This window comes from Peromyscus eremicus, chromosome 14 (assembly GCF_949786415.1).
Source record: "Peromyscus eremicus chromosome 14, PerEre_H2_v1, whole genome shotgun sequence".
Lineage (NCBI taxonomy): Eukaryota > Metazoa > Chordata > Mammalia > Rodentia > Cricetidae > Peromyscus > Peromyscus eremicus.
Genome location: NC_081430.1, coordinates 9,295,349 through 9,316,393, shown reverse-complemented (window position 1 = coordinate 9,316,393; position 21,045 = coordinate 9,295,349). Strand labels below are relative to the sequence as shown.

The window sequence follows — 21,045 nt, the reverse complement described above, 5'->3', positions numbered from 1 at the left end:
TTACCATGAAAGCTACTTAAGTTTGGACAAATCTTCCTTTACCTGTATTTCTATAAAATAAAAGGTTGAGACATATTCCCTAGCACCTATTACAGTTCTCCAGTTCCAAGGTGCTGAGGGCAGTCAGATGTATAACAGCCCCCAAAATCAAGGGTCTTCCTGTATTTTAGGAGTCTCTTATGAGCCCTGCCTAATACCTATATTTGTACTTCATTTTTATTTATTTTTCTTAAATCTAGTTCCTCAAAACACAAGTTTCAGATCTCCCAGACTGAGTCCTACCCTTGAATGTATAAACACTTGGTCAAGTTAATTTAAACATATTTACGGTTTACTAGTTGTTTTTTTTTTTTTTTTTAGCAACATAAAAAAGGAAATCTAAATGCGTATCACAAATGCAATACTTAATACAAAAAAATTCCCTCCTTTCCACTGCTTGTAATTCAAATATACCATCCTTAAAGAACGAATCTCAAAGCCCAGTCTCTTCTATCTATCCATCTATACACTCGTTGTAACAATAGATAATCAATACCCTTTATTTGGTCTGGTTTTTCCCTTGGTCTAGAATTTCCCATTTTCGAAGTCAGTATTTTTGTTTGTTCGGTCTGATGACAAGTGACAATTTTTTGGTTTAATGTCAACAAAAATATGAGAAATTATTAACATAAAAATATTTTAACCCACACGGTTTTAATCTAAAACATTTCACCAGTAAGCCATAATTCTAACAACATTTAAAAAGTATGTTTTTGGTGGTACACACCATAGTCCCAGTATTCAAGAGGCTGAGGAATAAAGACTGTGAATTTGAGATCATTCTGAGTTACACAGAGAGACTCTCTCAAAGCGTAAACAACAAAACAAAATCAAGCCAAGGAGGTAAGAAGCTGGACATAGAGTTCAGCAGTAGAACCCTCGTATAACATGCACTGGCCCTAGGCACAGTCCCCAGCACCAGAAAAACAAAATCCAATACTTACATGAAATAAAAGTACATGAGAAAGCACAGTCTATGGGGTGAGGACAGTGGTAAAGTTGCAAACACACGTTTTTCTATAACACAGTTTATACACTATTATATCGTGCATAATTCTGAGTCTATGAAGGTAAAGTGACTCTTTTCCTGACAATATTGATAATAGGCCAAATAGTTAGCAATCCACTTTAAACTAATGAGGAACCTTGAAATTAATTTTTAACGTTATTCTGATTTATTGCCAGGCATAAGGTCCCTCAAAACAGCTGGGCCTGGAAGGGACAGTGATAATGACTGCAGTCGGAGCAACAGCTGCTCAGAGGCAAGCTTTTTGTGTTGACATGTTGACACCATGCCACAAAAATACTCTTACTGACTGCTACACACCTGGAGCACGGCTGTAAGAACAGCTGGCGAGCTCTGAGGCAGCTAGAGGGAAAGACAGAGGCTGAAGTCACACACATATAAGTGTGACTGAACGTGCGTTCCTTCCCAGAGCAGGAGAAAGAGGAAACGCAACTATTTCTGAAGAACCTAGTAACCAAGGCTGAAGGACACTTAGGGAGAGTGTTCTAACACGGTGTAAAATTAGTGTAATCCTGGAAATCTAGACACAGTGTCAGAGGTACTTTATGCACAATTTGTCTAATTCTCCTGCAGCTGGAAAAACAGCTGCTCTTTTACTACACTGTTCTTCGAAAATTCTAGGTCTATCTAGATATTTAAAATAGATTGTCCTAAAATTTATATAAAAAAATCAGTGACACATAATAAGGTTCAGGTAGAACTTTCATTACAGTTTACAAAAGACCAGTGTATGATTTTCATTCTTAAGAAGACAATGGGTAACAATTTATGGAGAGAATTGTGCTTTTCCAATTCCTGCCATTTATTACATGAGAATAAATAAAATTAGCAACTAGTTTTTAAAGGCAAGGTCTTGGCTATCATTTTTAAATCCAGTCTGCCCTTAAAATGGATGCCATTTATATAGTCCAGAGAAGCCAGAAAAAAAAATTAAATAAAAGAAAGGGCTAGGAGGTTTATTCACTAGAATAACTAAAGTCATGTTATTCTAAAGTGATATCAGTTAATTTATGACTATCAGAGTGGGTCAGACTCTAATCAAATTGTAGAAACATTTCCAAAGTGATTATTCAATCAAATGACTAACATGGTTAATTAGGGGCCGTAAACATTGCTCTGAAGTTCATCAAAGTAATGACTTGCCCAGAAAAATTACTGCTAATTAAATTGCCTGCTGCTTTCATTTCTACCTTATCTAATAAAAAAAAAGTCCAACTGGTGAGACTTGGCATTCCATCTGAACTTTTGCTAAATGTTCAATGAAGATCCAAGCCAGGCTAAGTAGGGACTTCAAAGGCCAATGTTTGGTGACAGTGAATGGAGGTGTCACTGGGCAGGGCCTTCCACTTTCCTGTGGAAGGAAGGACAATGCAAGAGCTACAACCTAGTGTATCCTGACCTACACAAACACGCTAGGACGGCAAGATATTTACACTGTTCTATCTGGAACAGCCTACTGAAGTCTGACCTACACAAACACGCTAAGACGGCAGGACATTTACACTGTTCTATTTGGAACAGCCTACTGAAGCCTGACCTACACAAACACGCTAGGACGGCAGGACATTTACACTGTTCTATCTGGCATCCTCTGGTTATAATTTTAGGATGACCAACACAGCACAGTGATGGCCAGCAACCACTCTGTCACCTACTAGGCACAAATTCAAGTCTAGGGTCTCTTGTTTCAAGGGAGTGTAGCTCTTGGCAGGTTAGTTAACAGGTCTTTCCTCAACCTTCTCATCTGTAAAATGAGAGTGCTAGTGATACTTTTAAAAGTGTTGTAATATTTCCACTAGCAAAGGATTTAGGATATAATTATATATTTCAATAATTTACTTGTACATCTTAATTTCATGTTCTTAAATTCCATGAGCTGGTTGATTTGTTGGTTACTAGTGTAGTTATTCTGGAATAGACTCTGTAAATCTATCTCTTAATCTATGATATCTAAAAAATATATTGATTGAACAGTCATGAATTTATGATTAAGCCAGAATTTCCACCAGACATTTTAAATACTCAAGAATCCATCTTTGAACTTCATATTTTTGCAATATTAACCCTTGTTGTTTGTTCTTAAACAACACTGGCTTAAGGAGTTTAAATGTCAGTCTATAAATTGGATTATGTAAATTGAATTTAGGACAAAGGATTTTTATTGATGTAGAAACTTGTGGATCAAAGCGTTCTAAAACTCGATATTAGTGCTGACCAAATCAACTCTTACAAATCACAGTGCCTGTAATTTGTTTCAGATGAGCTCTTGTCGTGATGAAAGCTGATCTAATATGCTGTAAAAATTCAAAGCAGTGAAGTGCTGCTGGCATCTCCAGGCTTCGGTGCGTGGAGGTGGAATCAGGAACAAAGCACCGGAAGTCTCCAAACTGCCCGCTTGGGTTAGGCTTCATGTAGTATCACTATTAAAGGTATCAGATTTGAAATGATACAGAAAGTATCACTTCATATCACGATACATGTGTAAGAAACTTTAAAAAAAAAAAACTGCTTTCTCCCTCTTTGCCTTACAAAGTGAAGCTGTGCTGGAAAACACAACACTGACGTGGGAAGCTTTACCAAAAGTTTTACCACAAAATGCAGCTTTGAATTTTGCACATGTAATATGCCAGGCACGCCTCTGATTTGCATATTTGCTGCTCAGTTGTACAAAATGAAAATTCCCCTTTAGGGTATCATTTGTGTAAGCTTCCCAAAGCCATGCCAGACCCAGAGAGGAAAGATTAGTCATGATTGGCTAGGGCAGTTTTAGTGGTTGCTGAAACTGCTTTGTTACCAAGCTGTGTGTAAACCTGGGATTATCTCATATAACAAAACCCAACAAGGAGGTTGGGAAGGGAGTCTCCTTCATTTGATGCTTCTGGCTGGATTCCTGCAGTAATAATCAATGTACATCTTAATCCAGCTTCCAAATGTCTTAAGGTAAATGAGAAATCCCAGGAAAGTAAAAGTAGCTCATGACTCTGTCTTTGCTTTCCTTTAAATTAGAATGCAGAAGTTGACTGGCTGTACACTTTAACTCCTTGTGGGAGTGATGTGACTGCATAGAGTCCATATGGAACTATTCATTCATTCATTCATTCATTCACTTTTAAGATGGGGTCTCATTCTCTCTTCCTGAATGAGTCTACCCACTACTGGGATCACAAGCATGAACCACCATGCTAAGCTCTGTTCAACACATTCAGATAATGGAATAAAACTTAAAATATTAACTATACAGAATCAAAAATGTTGTATTCTGTAAAACAATGCAAATCTGTAAAAGGTGTAGGGGTGTGTGTGTGTGTGTGTGTGTGTGTGTGTGTCCACTTCAATACAAAGCTGGAAGATTTAATCACTTTTTGTTAGTATTATTAGTCAACAAATTTCTGAAAATTGGTGTATTAAACCCTGACATAGCTGGGGATATCCACAGTGGTAGAGTGCTTGCCTAGCATGCAGAAAGTACGTGGTTCAAGTTCAAGCACTGAAGAAAAAAATCCTGACAAACTGTAGCAACAGTTGATGACACCAACTTGTCTCAATAAAGATGAATATTAGACATGATTGTTTTCATTCCCTTCAGCTCTTCAAGTCCTTCCTTCACTAGTTTAGGTTTATTTATTCTTCTCACTCCTATTAATATCACATATTATGTTCAAAACCCCAAGCGTGTCTAGGGCATAAATAACACAAGCTTCATGAAGATACGTATAAACGCAAATGCAGAAACACCCACGTCACCCTTAGCTCTGCTTTTACAATTGAAGCATGAATGAACTTGGTATAGTTAATCAAGAAAACTATATTTTACAGTTTCTGAAAGACACAGTCATGTAAAAGATGGTTTTGCACCCATAATGTGCTCTATATTGGAGAAATCTGCAAGTTATTAAGTTCAAAATAAGTTCCAGCAGTAGAATGTTAGATTCACATGAGAAAGATGACAAAGGAGGAGTTGAAACAGAGAAGCCTTATGGACCAGCAGGTTCTCAGTCATGAAGGTCTGAACCTAATAGTCTGAAGATAAGGTGGAAGGGCTGGAGAGATGGCTCAGTGGGTAAGACCATTTTTTTTTGTTGTTGTTCTTTTGGAGGACCTAGGTTCGATTCCAGCACCCACATGGCGGCTCACAAGCATCCCTAATTCTCATTTCAGGGGATCCAACACTCTCTTTTGATCTCCCTGGGCACCGAGCACACACAGGATACATAAATATACGTGAAAGCAAAACACTCATAGACATATAATAAAATAAGCACATCTAAAAAAAGAAAGTGATGGATTTGGACATGGCTTAAGTTTTAAGAAAGGAGGGATGAATTTAGTATTGCTTCATCCACACTTGGGATATTTCTCAGCAAACTGAAGACAAAAGAAACTAAATTCACACTACACTGAACCAAGGAAGGAAGGAGGAAGTAATGCAGTGAGTGAATTCAGGATTTCGGAGAGATAAAAGCAGCACAGTGACAAACAATAGCACAGAATTTTCCCTCTGAAACCAAAATCTCTCATAAGCTTCTGAGACACTTTTTGGACAGTATCACGCACAAAACCTGAGCAGGCCCAAACAGTATATGGACATTATGAACTCAGGATATTTTAAGTTTTACAGGCTGGTAATTTTTATTAAACTAGAATACAAATAGAGTTCAAGTGGCAAAGGCACAAGCATTATTGTGACTTGGGGTATTTATTAGTTATTGCCATACTCTGGCAGTTGCGATGGGGTTTAAAAGTAAATATGAGAACCAATGCCGCTAGCTGACCCAATGATTCACAACAGCATTCTGCAGTGGAGGATTTGATGCTGCGTACCCAGTCCGCCCTAATTGGTTTCCTGTTAGAATCTGTATGATTTGAAAGGAAAGTATCTGAGGCAGAGTTTTCCTCCTGGGTTCGTTCATCTTTCCTGGGATTCCTACCTTACTTGGCTATAATATAATATGTATATAATTTTTTCTGCTTGCTTCCAACAAAAATGAAACTACTAACGAAGTTTAGCATGAACTGTGTCAGACACAGAAGGCTAGGTTTATAAATGTTGACTTCAGTAGACTATCTCAGATAGTTCATCTTGTCCTCTAACCCAAGTGTGAGTTTGGCACCTTGTTAGAGGATGTATTTATCATTGAAGCAATCTACAGAAATCACTATTAAAAACCACGCCAATGAATGCCCTGCACTATTGTGGGGTCCCTTCATATGTGCCAGACACTGAGTTAAGCACTTCACAATCATAACCATATTTAATCTTTACAAGAACACTAGTCTCCCCCTTTGGAAATAAGTAAATTGAGGGCCAAAAGAAACTACAAAGCTGGTTCCATGTGATACAAATGGTAAACCGATACCAGACCCAAAAGTTGGTATTTTCTGAATGTCACAGCAACTAGGTGGTTTTATTGTTTAATGCTGAGCATAAATCAAAACCAGATCATGTAGATAAAGCAACAAATTCTCAGAACTCACACACAAAGAGGAGTCAGAGTTCAAAATTAAGAGTTAAAGAGGCCTGTTAAATAATCACAACCATAGGACTACTAATTTTTCAGTTTGTTTTGCTTTATGGTTATTTTCCTATTTATTTGAAATATTTGTCCTTACAGAATGTACAAGGAACTATTAAAATCAATTAAATAAAAACATACACACACAATGAAAATGATAAGCATCTATTCAACCCAACACAAATTGTTTGACAGTTATTTCAAGTTATTTGCATCCTACCTAGATGAAAATATTTATGAAACCCATTCCTCCTCTTACCTAGCTCTTACTTCTTATTTTCTATACTAGCATTTGAGTATGGAAGTCCTTGAGAAACAAAATATTTTATAAGAATATTTAAAATCTAAAAACATACACTCCAATAAGCATGCACACACACAGAGAGAGGGAGAGAGAGAGTTCTGAAAAGAAGGTAATCTTTTTTTTGCCTCTTTTGTTGATATTCACTAGACACAGAGAGATAGCCAACGGTCTTTAAACTGTTTCCCTTAATTTCAAATCTCAGCTCCACTTATAAAAACAGTTCTATTCTCATTTCACCCATTGGGGGTAAGCAACTCGAAGCCTGTGTCCTGGTTGTTTTGTTAGAAAAGAAACCATAAATTACACACTATAAAAGTGTACTCCACCCCCTTCAAACTCCCTTTTCCAAGCTAGTACAACTAACAAGAGCAGGGAGTACCCCTCCCTTCCCCCCTTCCTGCCTGTAAAATCCAAGTTAGACAAACACAGTGGGGCTGAGATGACATATTTGAATGGAATTCAGACCCACCAGTTCCTGTTTATGTTTCTGATTTGAGAATGTTGTCTTCTCATTGACCATACATTAGGAACTCTGGAAGGCCATAAATGGTGTCAGGTTACAAGCAAGCAGGACCAATGAGCATTAATCATTACTTCCAGTCAACCGGCCGAAGCAGCCGCTGATGGAACACTACACCCTCCAGCTCTGTATAAATGACATTCCAGAGAGCCAGGCTGTGTGTGTGTGCCTGTGCATGTGTGTGTGTTTCCTTTCAGGCTCCATTTTATGAATGAAACTCCAGGCTCTGTGGAGTCCATTCATGGAAGAGAAATGCTTACAAGGCTCTGCCCCCAGGGATCAATCAGTCATGGGCAAAACTGATATGATTGGTTTAAGACAGCCTTCAGCCTTCCATTACTGACTTAAAATGCAGTCCCTGTCCATTTGACCTGTGTTAATGTATAAAGAGTAAATCCAGACTGTAGTCTCAATTCTCAAATCAAATCACTCGCCAGGGCCACTTACAGTAACTGTAGATTTAGAGTATATTGAAGCATTTCTTAGAAAAACTGAGAGCATAGACCAGTATCCTGGTTTGGAAGAGTTGCTATTTTAACCAGAAACCCACATAAGGCATGGAAGGCAATTAAAAGCAGTCAAATTGTGAGGCTGACCTTCGACAACTATTATAATAATGAAATCAATAAGGTAAATGCCACTGTCACTTCTCACAGTTGGAGCACCTAAAACATCATCCTACTTGTCCACAAATCCCTGGTTGGGTAAAAGAAAATTATCTTTGGATTCTAGAGCGACAGATAGGAGGTTAACATCTTGCCCAGAATCAATAGTTCATTCTTTAAAATTCCCAAGTGATTCCCAACTTGCATTTCTTCAAGCAACAGTGTTAAAAGTTAGGGAAAAACAAGCTGCATCATTCCATGAAATAAAATGTAGCCTTAAGTAAGCATGCTTCATGTGGAAGAGGGCCAGAGCTCAGCCTGTGGGAGTGTCGTCACATCTCAGGTACAAAAAGCCAGAGTTCATGGAACCATAATCATCATTGCACTGGAAATGACCAAAAATGGCAATGTTCAAACTTATCTAATCTAAGCAGCCACAGGGATGAATTGGAGGGGCTGGTGCTAACCCAAGCAGTGTTACATGGGTTTGACTTGCAATCTGTAACGTGCTTTTCCCTGTTGAGGGAAGAGAGCGTGTCTGTCTCCTGGTGACTTGAAGCCACATGGGAACAAAGTTACAATCAACAGGCCCCATGTTTACACCTGAGCAGTTTGCTAGGGAAGCGTGTCCTGCCTGGGAGGGCAGAGGAGAAAGTCAGAAGCAGAAAAGTGCAGCCTGTTTTAAATCGGTTTATACTATGGCATGATGGCAGTTCAGCATTTAACTAACAATCTCCAACATCAGCACATCAATGCTAGAAAACATTACAGCCTTATCTTGTAGGCTCAAAATTTAAATAATTGAAGAAGTCATGTGGGAAGATGAGTGGTAACCCATCATACAGAGCACTACTGATGATTAAATATACATCATTTTATGTGGTGTTTGGTTTTTGTTTGTTTGTTTGTCTTAAAAGACAGGGTCTCATTATGTATCACTGGATGGCCTGAGGCTTCCTTCATAGACCAGGTTGAACTCAAACATATGAAGTTCTGCTTGCCTTTGCCTCCACAGTGCTGGGACTAAAGGCATGTGCCACCAGACCCAACATTATTTCATATTTTTGATAATTTAATGTGTTGCATAACCTCTAAGACTCAATTCCTTTAAAACCTCATTGCAAACAACTATTTGGGGATGGATATTAAAATATTTAACTTGTTGATTGGTGATTTAGACTCAGTACTTGTACTGAAATGCAGACAACCTCCTACTTAACTTTAACTTTGTGATGGTGCAAGAGCAATATGCACTCAGTAGGAGCTCTAATTCAAATTTTGAATTCTGGTCATTTCCAGGATTGGTGATAAATAATTGAATTCTTTCTTGTGATGCTGGGCAGTGAACTGCAGTTCCTTGTTAGTCACATGACCACAAAGATAGGCAAACTATAACATGGTAACTATACACTATAACATAGTATTCTTACATATACTGCTATGTATGTTAAGCATGTTAAACAGGTTTTACTTATTTTTTCTTTCTAAATCTGTTCAAACATATAATTGGGGACCTCTGTAATTTTTTGAAGAGTTAAACTGGTCTAGATACTGTGGTCTTTTTCCTATTTTAGGTGTTCCATTCTACCCACAATGAGGTGAACTGTGACCGTGTGGCTTACCAGAGAAGGTATACATTAGGAGGGATGTGGTAACTCTCATAGTTAGGGATTTCAAGCAGAAAAACATATCCCTCTTCTTTGCCCACGTGACTATCTAAGTAGAGCCCAATTCTGATTAGATTTTTAAAATAACTAAAAATGGAAAAATGGTTTCTTCAGTATGAAATCACTGAATTACCAATGGTATAAAAATGCTCACCAAATAGAAACTACACATTTCTTGCATTTTGAAAATAATGAAGGTGGATATTTTATGACGTCTTGGAATATTCCAACAAATACCAAGAACCTTTGCTTGCTACATCCTGTATTATACTTGACTCTATTAGAATTTTCGACAACTTTCTTTTGTGATCATTACATTCCTTGCATTTACTGGACAATATTTTTTCTTCCTGAAAATATCCAGTTGTTGAGAATTTGTTAGAAGGTATGTTTGAAGTTGATTTTGCTAGGATGTATGTCTCTTTCTGTGAGCTAATAACAAGTTGTTCTTTAACACAAGCATATCCTGGCATTATGGTTGAAGTATGCACATCCCCCCATGGGCTCCAGTACAGAAGACTTGGTCTCCCACTCTGCGCTATTTGGAAGGGATAGAAATTAGGAGTTGGAAGAAATCAGTCTCCAGAGAGGAAACTTTGAAGGTTCTAGTTGGTCTCCTCCCCTCCCCGTATCTGGTTATGCAGACCAGCATAGCCTCCTCTTCCTCCTCTCTTATACGTCCCCACTTCAAGGATGCTTTGTTTCGCCATATACCAAGAACCAATACTGCCACAGACTATGGACTGACATATCAAAAGCTTGATCCAAAATAAATCCTCCCTCCTCTTCAGCTGTTTGTGTTAGGCTTGCTGTTGCGGAGGAAAGAGCTTTGGGATATTGTTAAAGGGGGAAGTAACAACAGTAGAAGTCATAACCTGCAGATGCACCATGAGTAGTTTTGTTATCTTTTTAAAATGTTTTAGAAGGTTAGCCAGTGAATTAAGTTTCTGACGAATCACTTCCAAACACATAAAGGCCTCTGTACATTAGACAAATGCAAAAAATAATGGCATTGCTCTTACTGCCTTTCCCAGTGACTTCACCTTAACTTAAAACCGTTTTCTAAACCCTGCCACTGGAAGCCCAAGCTACACTCACTCAGTGCAGTTAGGACTCACTTCACCGCTGTCCATCTGAATCTGTGCTTCTCAACCTGTGGGACTCAACCCCCTTGGGAGTTGAACAACCTAAGACCACCAGGCAACACAGACAGCTACATTCCAATTCATAACAGTAACAAACTGTCATGCTTTGAAGTAGCAACAAAAATAATGCTATGGTTGGGGGTCACTGCAACAAGAGAAACTGTATTAAAGGGTCGCAGCTTTGGGAAGGTTAAGAATCACTGATTTAGATGCTCAGGATGATGATTCACCAACACAGCAAAACAGAACAGAATTCACAACACAAGAATCCTCCACTAGCCCCATTTCTGAAACTGAAGAGGACTCAGAGCCCTTTGGGAATATTAGACATATACGTCAGGTCTGACAGTAGAAACTTAAAACATATTTTAGTTTTAACACATTTAACATGAGGTAAATATTTTGGAAGTATTTATTTTCCCATTTCTCTGCCCACATATCATATTTTTACTAGCTAATGACAGAAAATAAGTCTTTACATTTTTCTAAGGTGATAAATATATGTGGAATATGAGAGAGGTTGCCCAGGTAAAAATGGTTTGCAATGAAGAGTGAGAAAGGGACGTGCTATTCTTCTAAAAGTTTCCTTTCATCTGTTTCAGATTCTGCAGTACCTCACAAGCCTGCTCATGTAAAGTGAACCCAGCTGACAGAAGTCTCAAGTCCTCTGTTCTGGTTTAACTGTATGCCTCACATACTAGGATATTCGAATAAAAGTGGGAAGTCTGGTAAGAGAACGGAGACAAAATCAAATTTCATACAAAGGACTTGAAGCTAGTGGGCCATTAATTTGCTCTCTTTCTTCTAATTATTATTGAGCTTTTGACAGAAGAACTTTATAAAGAGCCACCTCTTTGATAAACTCAACTCTTTTTCTTCAAGATTTCATTCAAGATTGTTCTTATTTCATGTGTATGTACCTTCACCACATGTGTTCCTAGTGTCAACAGAGGCCAGAATACAACGTGGATCCCCTAGAACTGGAGCTACAGGCAATTGTGAACTGCCATGAAGGTGCTGGGAACCAAATCCAGGTCCTCTGCAAGAGCAATGAGCACTCTGAACAGCTGAGTCATCTCTCCAGCCGCTGATAAACTCAATTCTTAAAAATAAATGTTGGAGGAGCTAGACAAGGTGGCACACGGCTTTAATCCCAGCATTCGGGGAACAGCTATCTGTAAATTCACTGACTGCCAGGTCCACATAGTGAACTCCAAACCAGGCAGAGCTACACAGTGAGGCCCTGTCTCAAAGGGAAAAAGAAAGTTTGAGATAAACTTGTTAGAAAAAAAAAAAAGCATGAAAGCAAGGAAAGAAGAGAGTACAACCTAGTCTTTTACAGAGTTTGAGGTCTGATAATTTGTTATGTCAAAGCAGTGAGCACCTCAAATTAGAATAAAATTTGGCCACTGGGCCATGTGAAATCCATTCTTTCCTAAATTAGGGAAGCATATCGCCAGGTCTGAAAGCAGCTGACGCTATTCTAGCCCCAGATCTCATAGAGAGCCTTCAACCCATACAGATGTTCTGAATCCAGATTAAGGTAAGCAATAATAATACATGCAAAAATCTGTGGCACACTCTCCTTTATTGTGAACAAATACAATGAAAGACCATGAACTGATTAATAAGCTAAGAACTACAAATAAAATTCATATGTACGCCCTGGAATAGGATGGAAACGATGTTTCTGCAGAGACTATATATATCTGCTGCATGTGTAGGGATGGTGGTCATACACCAATTCTAGCTGCAGTCCAGAGGCTGAGGAGGAAGGACTGTGAAAAATTCAAGGCTAACTTAGTCAACATGATGAGAACCAGGTCAACTGGGGTTACATAGAAAGACTGTCACAAAAATATACATACAAGGTGAACAATAAAATACCTGTATCATTGGCATTCTCAAGTGATATAGATAGTTACAGACATGGGCAAAGGAGCTCGTATAAATGGGATGCTGCCTAAAGTCACTGTTTTACACACTGCAGACGAGGCACTCGACACATCTTAACTGTATGTGGCCACTTGGGCAATGAGTGCTGTACATGCATTGAATTCTAGAAGGCAACTAACTGGTAAATAAAAACCTGTGTGGTGCTTTACACAGCACTTCCTGGCTAGTGGAGAGAAAAAAATCTACAGAACAGACATACTGCATTAACTTTCCAGCATAGTACCACGATGTAACTGCTACACTGTATAGCTAACACTCTGGCTCCCTGAATATCTAGTTGTTTCTCTTCTCTGTCTTCTGATCCAAGTTCCCCCAGCCTCATCCCTTGAATAAAGATTTCTACTTTAATAACATAATATTTTGAATTTTTTATCTTAAATATTCGGCAGTTGAAATTGCATTCCTGTAATTATAATTATAACTAATAGACCTTCCATTTCCCATGTCATAATTAATGTCAGGTTTTATTAGAGCACAATCATGCTGTCTTTTCTCTTTTAAGACATCTTTTATTGTCACAACATTTATAGTACATTAAATTAACCAATAAAGTATCCTAGAATCCCTCTGAAGTGATAACTTCGTGTCACAGATTCTAGATTATTTGCTTAGAAAAACACATTTTTTATTGTTTTAAAATCACATATAAAGTATTTCCTAATAAGCTACTGTTTCAAAACCAATAGGAAAGAGAGTGGTGACTCAGTGATAAATACATTAGAGTTTCTAAAAGGTAGTTTAATGTGCTCTTGGGAAAGACGAATGAGCTAATGACCACAAACAAAATATCCAGAAGTCATCTTTGCTGGTTGCAATAAGGACACATACAAAGGATCAACTTCAGAGCAGCAAAATGCGTTTTGATACCAACAGATTAGTGATTTGCTTCTAAATCATATTCCAAAGTGCTTTCTTTTAAATTGTACCCAAAAACTCAATCTTTACTATTTAACTATTCAAATAAAGCTGAAACCTACAGGCAAAACTGAAATTAGAACTAAGAAATGTTGGATAACTGTGCCAATTTAAAATATAATGGGGTGGTAGCATAAAAGTAATAGCTTCTCAGAAGTTAAGGAGCATTTTACAAGCCAGCTGCAAGATACATGGTACACTTAGGAGAGACATCCACACTTAAGGCAGGATGCTGGACCTTTACTTGGAACTCGGGAGGGGCAAGCACTGTGCTCCTGAGGCACACACGGTGGCCGACTCTAACATCCACACTGTATTTGACCCACAGGTAATGCAATTATCTCTTACAGACCCACCCCTTACAGTTGTGTCTCATTAGACTCCTTCAATTTCTCCCTGCTTGGTTCACATAGGATAAATGCTCTATTCCACACTACGCATATCTGTGTTTGCAATGTAAACATGAGGAGACACATGTGGAACAAATCACAGAATCACAAAAAAGGTTTGATTTTACTCTTTCTTGGCACTACACATAGCAAAACCGCAAAATTTTCAATATATTATACAAGTCCCATTGATTGACTATTTGTATTAATTTATATAATTTCGATCTATACTTATTTAAAATCATCAATGAACTGTACTGCAGCAAATGAAAATACAGTTAGAGATAAGCATAATAGCAGCTAACAGAATTTGAAATTCACAGAGAGAAATGTTTCCTACCTACAGTAAAGTCCATTGGCTTACAAGGTATTTAATTACGGAGATCCAATGGCAGATAGGAACAATCTCTAAACTCAAATCCCTAGGAAGAATTCCAGGTTTCAAAGATGCCAGCCCTCATTCAATGGGCTTATTTTTCTAAATTGTAAACCATCTACAAAATAGATATTTATTCTTTTTCTCCCTCTTCCTTCTTCAACCCAAAAGTCCAGATAAATATAGCTTTAAAAAAAAAACCTCTTAAAGTGAGTCCTGGAATAGGATAGAACCAATTTTTCTGTAGCGACTAGGCCACACATCTTCCTATCCCTCAACCCAGTGGTTATCCAGACCTAGCAAGTCGAGACATAAAAACTTAAAGGGCAGTTCTGGTTCTGCCCCCATGCTCTCTTAAACAGCTGACCCTGGTAGGCCCTCTGGACCTAGGTAGGGTCACAAACAGAAGCTCTGCCCTCAAGAAACCAAACCTGAGGTGAAATATACTCAGGCCCTCCGAGTGTCAGCCAGACAGGAAACACAGTGTTGTTGGGAAATTACTGTGGTTTCAGGATATTGAGGCATGCTTTATAGTGGTCAATATCCTCAATCCTTTACAGAAGCTGAGGGAGAGCCTCTAAGTCACAGGGCCATCTTGTGTTGAACTCTAAGGGACATTCATAATAAAGCAGGTGGTTTTATTCAACTTAAAACCTGCAAGCAGCTTTCTGGCCCCTCAAGCAGAACTCAGCAGTTACTAGAGTGGGTGCAATAGTTTTTCCATAAAGGATGTCCATACACTTGAATCCAGATGGAAGGAATTGTGATGTACTCAAGTATCTCCACATCTAATAGCTACAATAATGTTAGTAATAAAAATTTACAGGTGTACGGTGCCCTCCTTATACCCTTTATTTGACACATCTCAAAATACCTACAAGTGTAAAAAGCTTGTGTCCTAATTTCACAGATTTACAGCAGGAAAAACTCAATAGAGATGAGTTAGTAAGTTTTTGAGTTTCAAATTAAATGATGGCCAAACTTGGCAGTAACGCTTGAAGTCAATTTTAAGCTTCCTTTACCTTCAGGAAGACCTCTTTCCTCTGATGGATGATATGTAGTAGAATTTTCTAGCTCTCTGAGACAAAGCTGAACCCTATGAAAGAAGCTGAAACCTGGATTTTTTTTTTTCTGTTCCCTTTCTAATGTGTAAGAATTCTTACTTTAGGGCCACTGGAATATTTGACCACAATAACATTTTTGAAGTTATCAAGTGTAAATGCCTAACATAAAAGACTATTATTTTGCAAGCATTGGTTCTAAATAACATTACCATAGAAAAATTAAAAAAATAAAATAAAAGAAAGAAAACACAGGATCGAGAAAGAAATTATCATTTGCTGCTCTAGGTTGAGTGTGTGTAAAATTAAGCTTCGTACCTTCTTTGAACTGGTTTCATTTCCAGACACTATTTTGATCACCATCACATGGCCAAGTCATTTGATAACCATATGGGATAAAATCAGAAGACGCCATTTACAAAGCAGTGGTCAGAAGCCACCCAGTCTGACAACAGTAATCAAATGGGCAGAGGAGGAGAAAGGATGATTTACATAGAACTCCATCAAGGGACAGGCCTACCTGAATCATATGCAAAGTCTCTGGGTTCCTGTTTGATCATCAGAGGAGTGGGGAAGCTTTGGCTGGCTGCACCTCCAACCATGGTGTTATGTTCATAGACTGGGTCGTGATACTCCTGCTTAAAGCCTTGAGGTGGGAAGGGGATGTTTGGCTCAGACATCTGGCGTTGGTACATAGGACGCCCTTCCCTTGGCAATGTCGGCAAAGGAGGAAAAGAATTACAGGGTTCAGAAAGCTGGCGACGAAATCTGGAGAAGAGAGAGTGTTTCAGATGAGATGATAACACAAAATTGTCTTGAAAGGACTAATACAATGCCTAACTGCTAGGGAGCAGTTTAATACGAAACAGTCCAATGTGAACCGATTTAATGAACCTCAGATTTCTGTTTTTCAGAACAGTAGTGCTATGATTTTTGAAATCACATGATGATGTGTGTTCCCCTTTCAATCCATCCATCGCAAACACTTCAGCAGATCATGCAATTCAAAGTGTACTGCCAGTAGCTGTAGAACAATGAACTGTTTTGAATAAATATGAACCCTAACAGCTAAAATGACCAATTTTAAACTAATTGGATCATTTACATAACTTCTGGAAGAAAGGGTTCTCAAACAATTACACGTCGGAGAAAGCAGGAACAACAGGGTCTGATCTCCAACGCACTCCTTCTCTTTAGGTTCTGTCACCAAACTAATCAGCAGCCAGACAAAAACTCCTTCCTGGCTTCCTTCCATAACCATCCCTAGTGCGGGAGGCGTGAGAGAACCGAATCTCTTCTCAAATCAGCAGGCCCTTAAATTCTTCAACAGTGTCCAAATTAACAACGTGTTCTTGTAACAAATAAATTTGGGGATTATAGGGCTTATGTTTCTTTTTTAAAGACTGTCTCTGTCCTGTCAAACAGCAGCGCAGGACATACTGGCTTCCACAAGTTCCAAACTATTGAGTTGGTTAATAACTAAGCCTGTGTACAGAGCCGACCACCAAAGATGAAGATAATAATACACAGAGGTTGAGCAGGTCTGGGGTTAGCCAGGCTGTGACAAGGCATGGGGGAGCTCTGAGGCCTAGGCCGAGAGCTAGAAGTGAGTGAGGCCCAAGCTCCTTCGTTCTTGGTAACGATTGGCTAATCACACAACTGTTCTGTGCTGTGGATCTCAGCCGTAATATCATTGACCCACCACAAAGATGTGGACTAATTAAAGATTTAAAAGTACTCTAAAAATGCCTCAGAGTGCTTAAAAAATAACCTCTAAAACATATCCATAAGCAAATATCAACCTATTAACCCCCCCACACACATACACTAAAAGCATTCATGAGACTTTAATTTTGAAAGTTTAGCATTTAATTTCAGTAATGTTAAATGAAAATAAGGTAAAAGCCGAAGAATGGCAAAGCAATTGCTTTAGCATTTCGAAGCATGCTCCATGCCAGGGCTTAACTCTAGGTATACCGGCTGCCATGAAAAGCATGGAAATTCCACTTACACCTGCACAAAATAAACTTAGAAACTCGGATATTGTGAAACAGCTAGGCTGGCTGGCACTGCATTCATTTCCCTTCTCTTGCTTATTTCATTAGCCAAAAAAAGAAACAGAAATTATCATTAAGAACTGTCAAGGAGTGAATCAGAAAATTGTAACTTGGAGATAAAATAAGAAGCGGGCTCACTTGTGAAGCCTTAAAAGGAAGCTAATAATGCCTGCACTGAACGCTTTGTAAGGAAGCAAGCCACTGACTGGCTTTTACGAGGCAACCTGATTTGTACTTGTTCTTAGCTAGAGGCCACATTTGTGTCGGTGACACACTTCCCAGCAAGATGTATGGTCTGTGTGTCATTCTGATGAGCCACTGACCAACGGGAAAGAGAAAGATATGGAGAGGAAAGTTTGGTGATGGAGGACAGTATGCTAATGCACTGGGGGCACCACTGAGGGAAACAGGCAGGTCTCTTGCACAGTAGGTTCAAGAAAAAGTGCCAAAGGGCTGGCCTGAGGTGTGCAGGGAGGCTGAGGGGAGGAAGCAGAGTGCAGGCCAGCTGGCTATAAACCGTTCCCAGAGTAAGGTGGGGTGCCGGGGCTGGAGGTGGCTATCTGGGGAAGGGATCTGTTCCCAGAGCAAATTTGCCATTTATAACCAAGGGACTGCCATTTGTTGGCCAGAGCCCTCTAAGAAATCCTCATCAGAAACATAAGGTTTCCGAGATTTTCCTGGGATTGGCCAGCTGGTACGGTCCTCAAAACTCAGTGGGGGGGCACTGGGAAAAGACCCCGAGCTTCCCTCGGGTAGTTCCGGGCCGGCTGTTCTCAGTCTCAAGTACTTGACATCAAGTTGAGAGACCAAAATGGATCTGGCTGAAGCATTTCCAGTTAGGTCATCTATAAACAAGCGCACTACTTACTCAGCAGTCCCCTTGCCTTAGAAATAGCCTGCGCAGAGGGCAGACGATATAACCCATAATCCAGTGCCCATTTGAATTGTGGGGGGCTTGGTGCTGACAAATTCAGGGAGGTCTTCAGAAGCGGACAAAAGCAACTTTGATAGTGTTTTATGTCTCCCGCTATTTCTTTCTGGTCCTGCACAATGCGCTTGCTTCTATTTAATGGCCCACCCTGCAATAGGCATTCTTTCATCTGTATTTACAAAGCTGTTTACACAGATGCACACAGCCCTTCACTCTAAATACCTCTCAAGTCTACGGGGTGCAAAGGAAAAGACAATAGGAGACATTTAGTCACTGAAGCATGGGGGCTCTGGGTCCCTGGGCAAAGGTAGAAGATGTGACTCGGCTTCACACGGGAAAGTATGATTTCATCCTCTTCGTTTATAGCAAGGAGGGGCTGTATTTGAGACTGAGATATAAAGTGTCCCTTTATATGTCCAGATTAGCCTGTGGTTCACCTGCTTCCTCTGTGGACTAGGAGGAGTCCTTTCAATCAGCTATTTTTACAGCAATGTACCTCAGTCAGTTATGGTTGTTGCTCATGGATAAATGTTTGGGATTTGGGAGGACCAATTGCTAATGTAATCCTATATTAAGAATCTAATTATACAACTTTTCAACTAAAAGGCAGATTGAAAACAGAAAGGCAATAGAAACTCTAAGCTCTGAATTTCCTAATGATTTCACTCCTTCTTGTGCTCTTAGAATTGAATGCAGGCTACAGATACTACCTAGTGGAGTGTGACACACGTTTTTTTTCAGTTAGTATTCAGGGCTCTCAAAAAGACAGTCACACATGACGTTGTATTTTATCATCAACTCAGTACACACTTCAGATAAGGTCTTTTTCTCCCATGGAGACTATTGTTAAAGATTTTCCAGGACAGAACTGGTTATAGGGAGAAACGTAGGCAGGAGGAACTTAGCCGGGCAGAGGGACCCTGTGTCCTAACGCACATACTGAGGTGGTACTTCCTCCAGCATTGTATTATACTTGGATTTCATCATCTCTACAAGTCAGCCATTTCCTACCACTGCCCGCTCACTAGTTCCACACTCCTCTCCATCTTCATTTCTAAGGGACAGTCATTTGGCAGTTGTCTCTGAAGCACATTCTTAGTGTCCACAGTCATGGGTCTACTGACATTAAACAGTCATTGAAAAGGAAAGCAAACAGATTAATCCAGTAAGTTATACTCTGTAGACTTGGACTATGGAGAACCAAATAATTCAATGAACGGTAAGAAATCTAATTTCATAAGCCACCCACTAAAAACAGTCTACTAACTTTGCAGAGCAAGTGCACACATATCCTCACGGAGAAGCATGATCTGATGTGAAGATTGAGTGAAGTGATTCAAGAAGTGAAGGAGAAATAGTCAATTGTCAGTCTACAGATTGATTTTTCCCTGTTAGCAGCCAATTTAATTGTTTATAAAAGAAATCTTCTCCACAAATTCTCTTTTAGATAAGACAGGGCAAGCTTTACTAGAACTATTTTGTACAGATGTGCCAAATTAATATGCTTAGCTTAAAACACCATAGCTCTTCACAGCAGCTGAGAGTAATGGCCTCCATGAAAGCTGACACTGGTGGAACTTTGGCCTTGTCTCGTCTGAACTGGCATCTGCCGCTTACCTGTGGTCCATGGGGTAGGTGCCGTCTGGTATGGACTGAGAAGGAGGGGGGTGAGCTGGGAAGGCCCGGTCAGGTTTCGGAGTATGAGCTGTGTTTGGAGATGCATGATGTAGTGGGGACACTGGAGTACTGGATGGTGTCGGGGGGTTGGAGGGCCTCATTCCCACATGTGGCTTCTGATCATAGGCACTACCCAGAGAACAAAAGAGAGAACAGGTTGCGTTGGAGTAATTTTTAAAGATTCCCATCCTCGGAAAGAAAACATATCCTAGGCATAAGTGATAAGGAAACTAAAATCTTTGGATTTTTTGTTGTTGTCGTCGTTTTTTTTTAATTCTAGAACTTAAAAACTTCAAAGTCCCAAAACGGAAAATAGAATATGAAATCATATAACAACATGAATATTTGTAACACAAATTTTTAGTACCTAGACAACTTAGTTAAGGAAGCTCCCTGCAGCTGAGGGCTCTCCATCAGCTCCATCGATTCTCCACATATACCTTTCAGTAAGCTGGACAGATCCGTCCTAAACCATTAAGTACCTGATCATAATTCTCCCTCTGTATTAGATTTTAAAACAAGACCTAATATTAGCTTAATAAGAGAGATCATATTTGATTTGCCTTTATTTGTGGTAGAACTTTAAGGCAGTGCTGTTGCCTTTGTGGATGTTTTATATTAAATAAATGATGTTTGGCCTTGAATTCCTCACGTGGCATAATAAAGATTAATGAGGCAAATTAAAATGTCTCAGATATATTTAAACTTTCTTTGATTATGAGTGCAAAATAATATTATTAAGAATAAAATCCTATTAGCTTAGACTAACTTCCACTCTCAATTACAAAAGCAAAAAAAAAAAAAAAAAAAAAAAAAAAAAAGAGTAACCTGTTCGTTTCATATTATGAATTTAAATTGCTTCC

At 39.1% G+C, this 21,045-nt stretch overlaps 1 protein-coding gene and 1 long non-coding RNA gene across 6 annotated transcripts in view; one reads left to right on the top strand and one right to left on the bottom strand.

Moving 5' to 3' along the window:
* Positions 1-21,045, bottom strand: part of Etv1 (ETS variant transcription factor 1) — an 86,551-nt gene that overhangs the window by 15,331 nt on the left and 50,175 nt on the right. For all 5 annotated transcript variants that reach the window (XM_059279395.1, XM_059279398.1, XM_059279396.1 and 2 more), the window contains 2 exons: positions 20,123-20,311; positions 16,038-16,285 (listed from right to left, as the gene is read on the bottom strand). In XM_059279395.1, coding sequence (XP_059135378.1) covers positions 16,038-16,285; positions 20,123-20,311 — 437 coding nt within the window. The remainder of the gene's footprint in view (positions 1-16,037; positions 16,286-20,122; positions 20,312-21,045) is intronic.
* On the top strand, positions 10,141-11,701 carry LOC131924172 (uncharacterized). The gene is made up of 2 exons (XR_009382809.1): positions 10,141-10,277; positions 11,423-11,701. It is a non-coding gene; the product is annotated as an uncharacterized LOC131924172 (long non-coding RNA).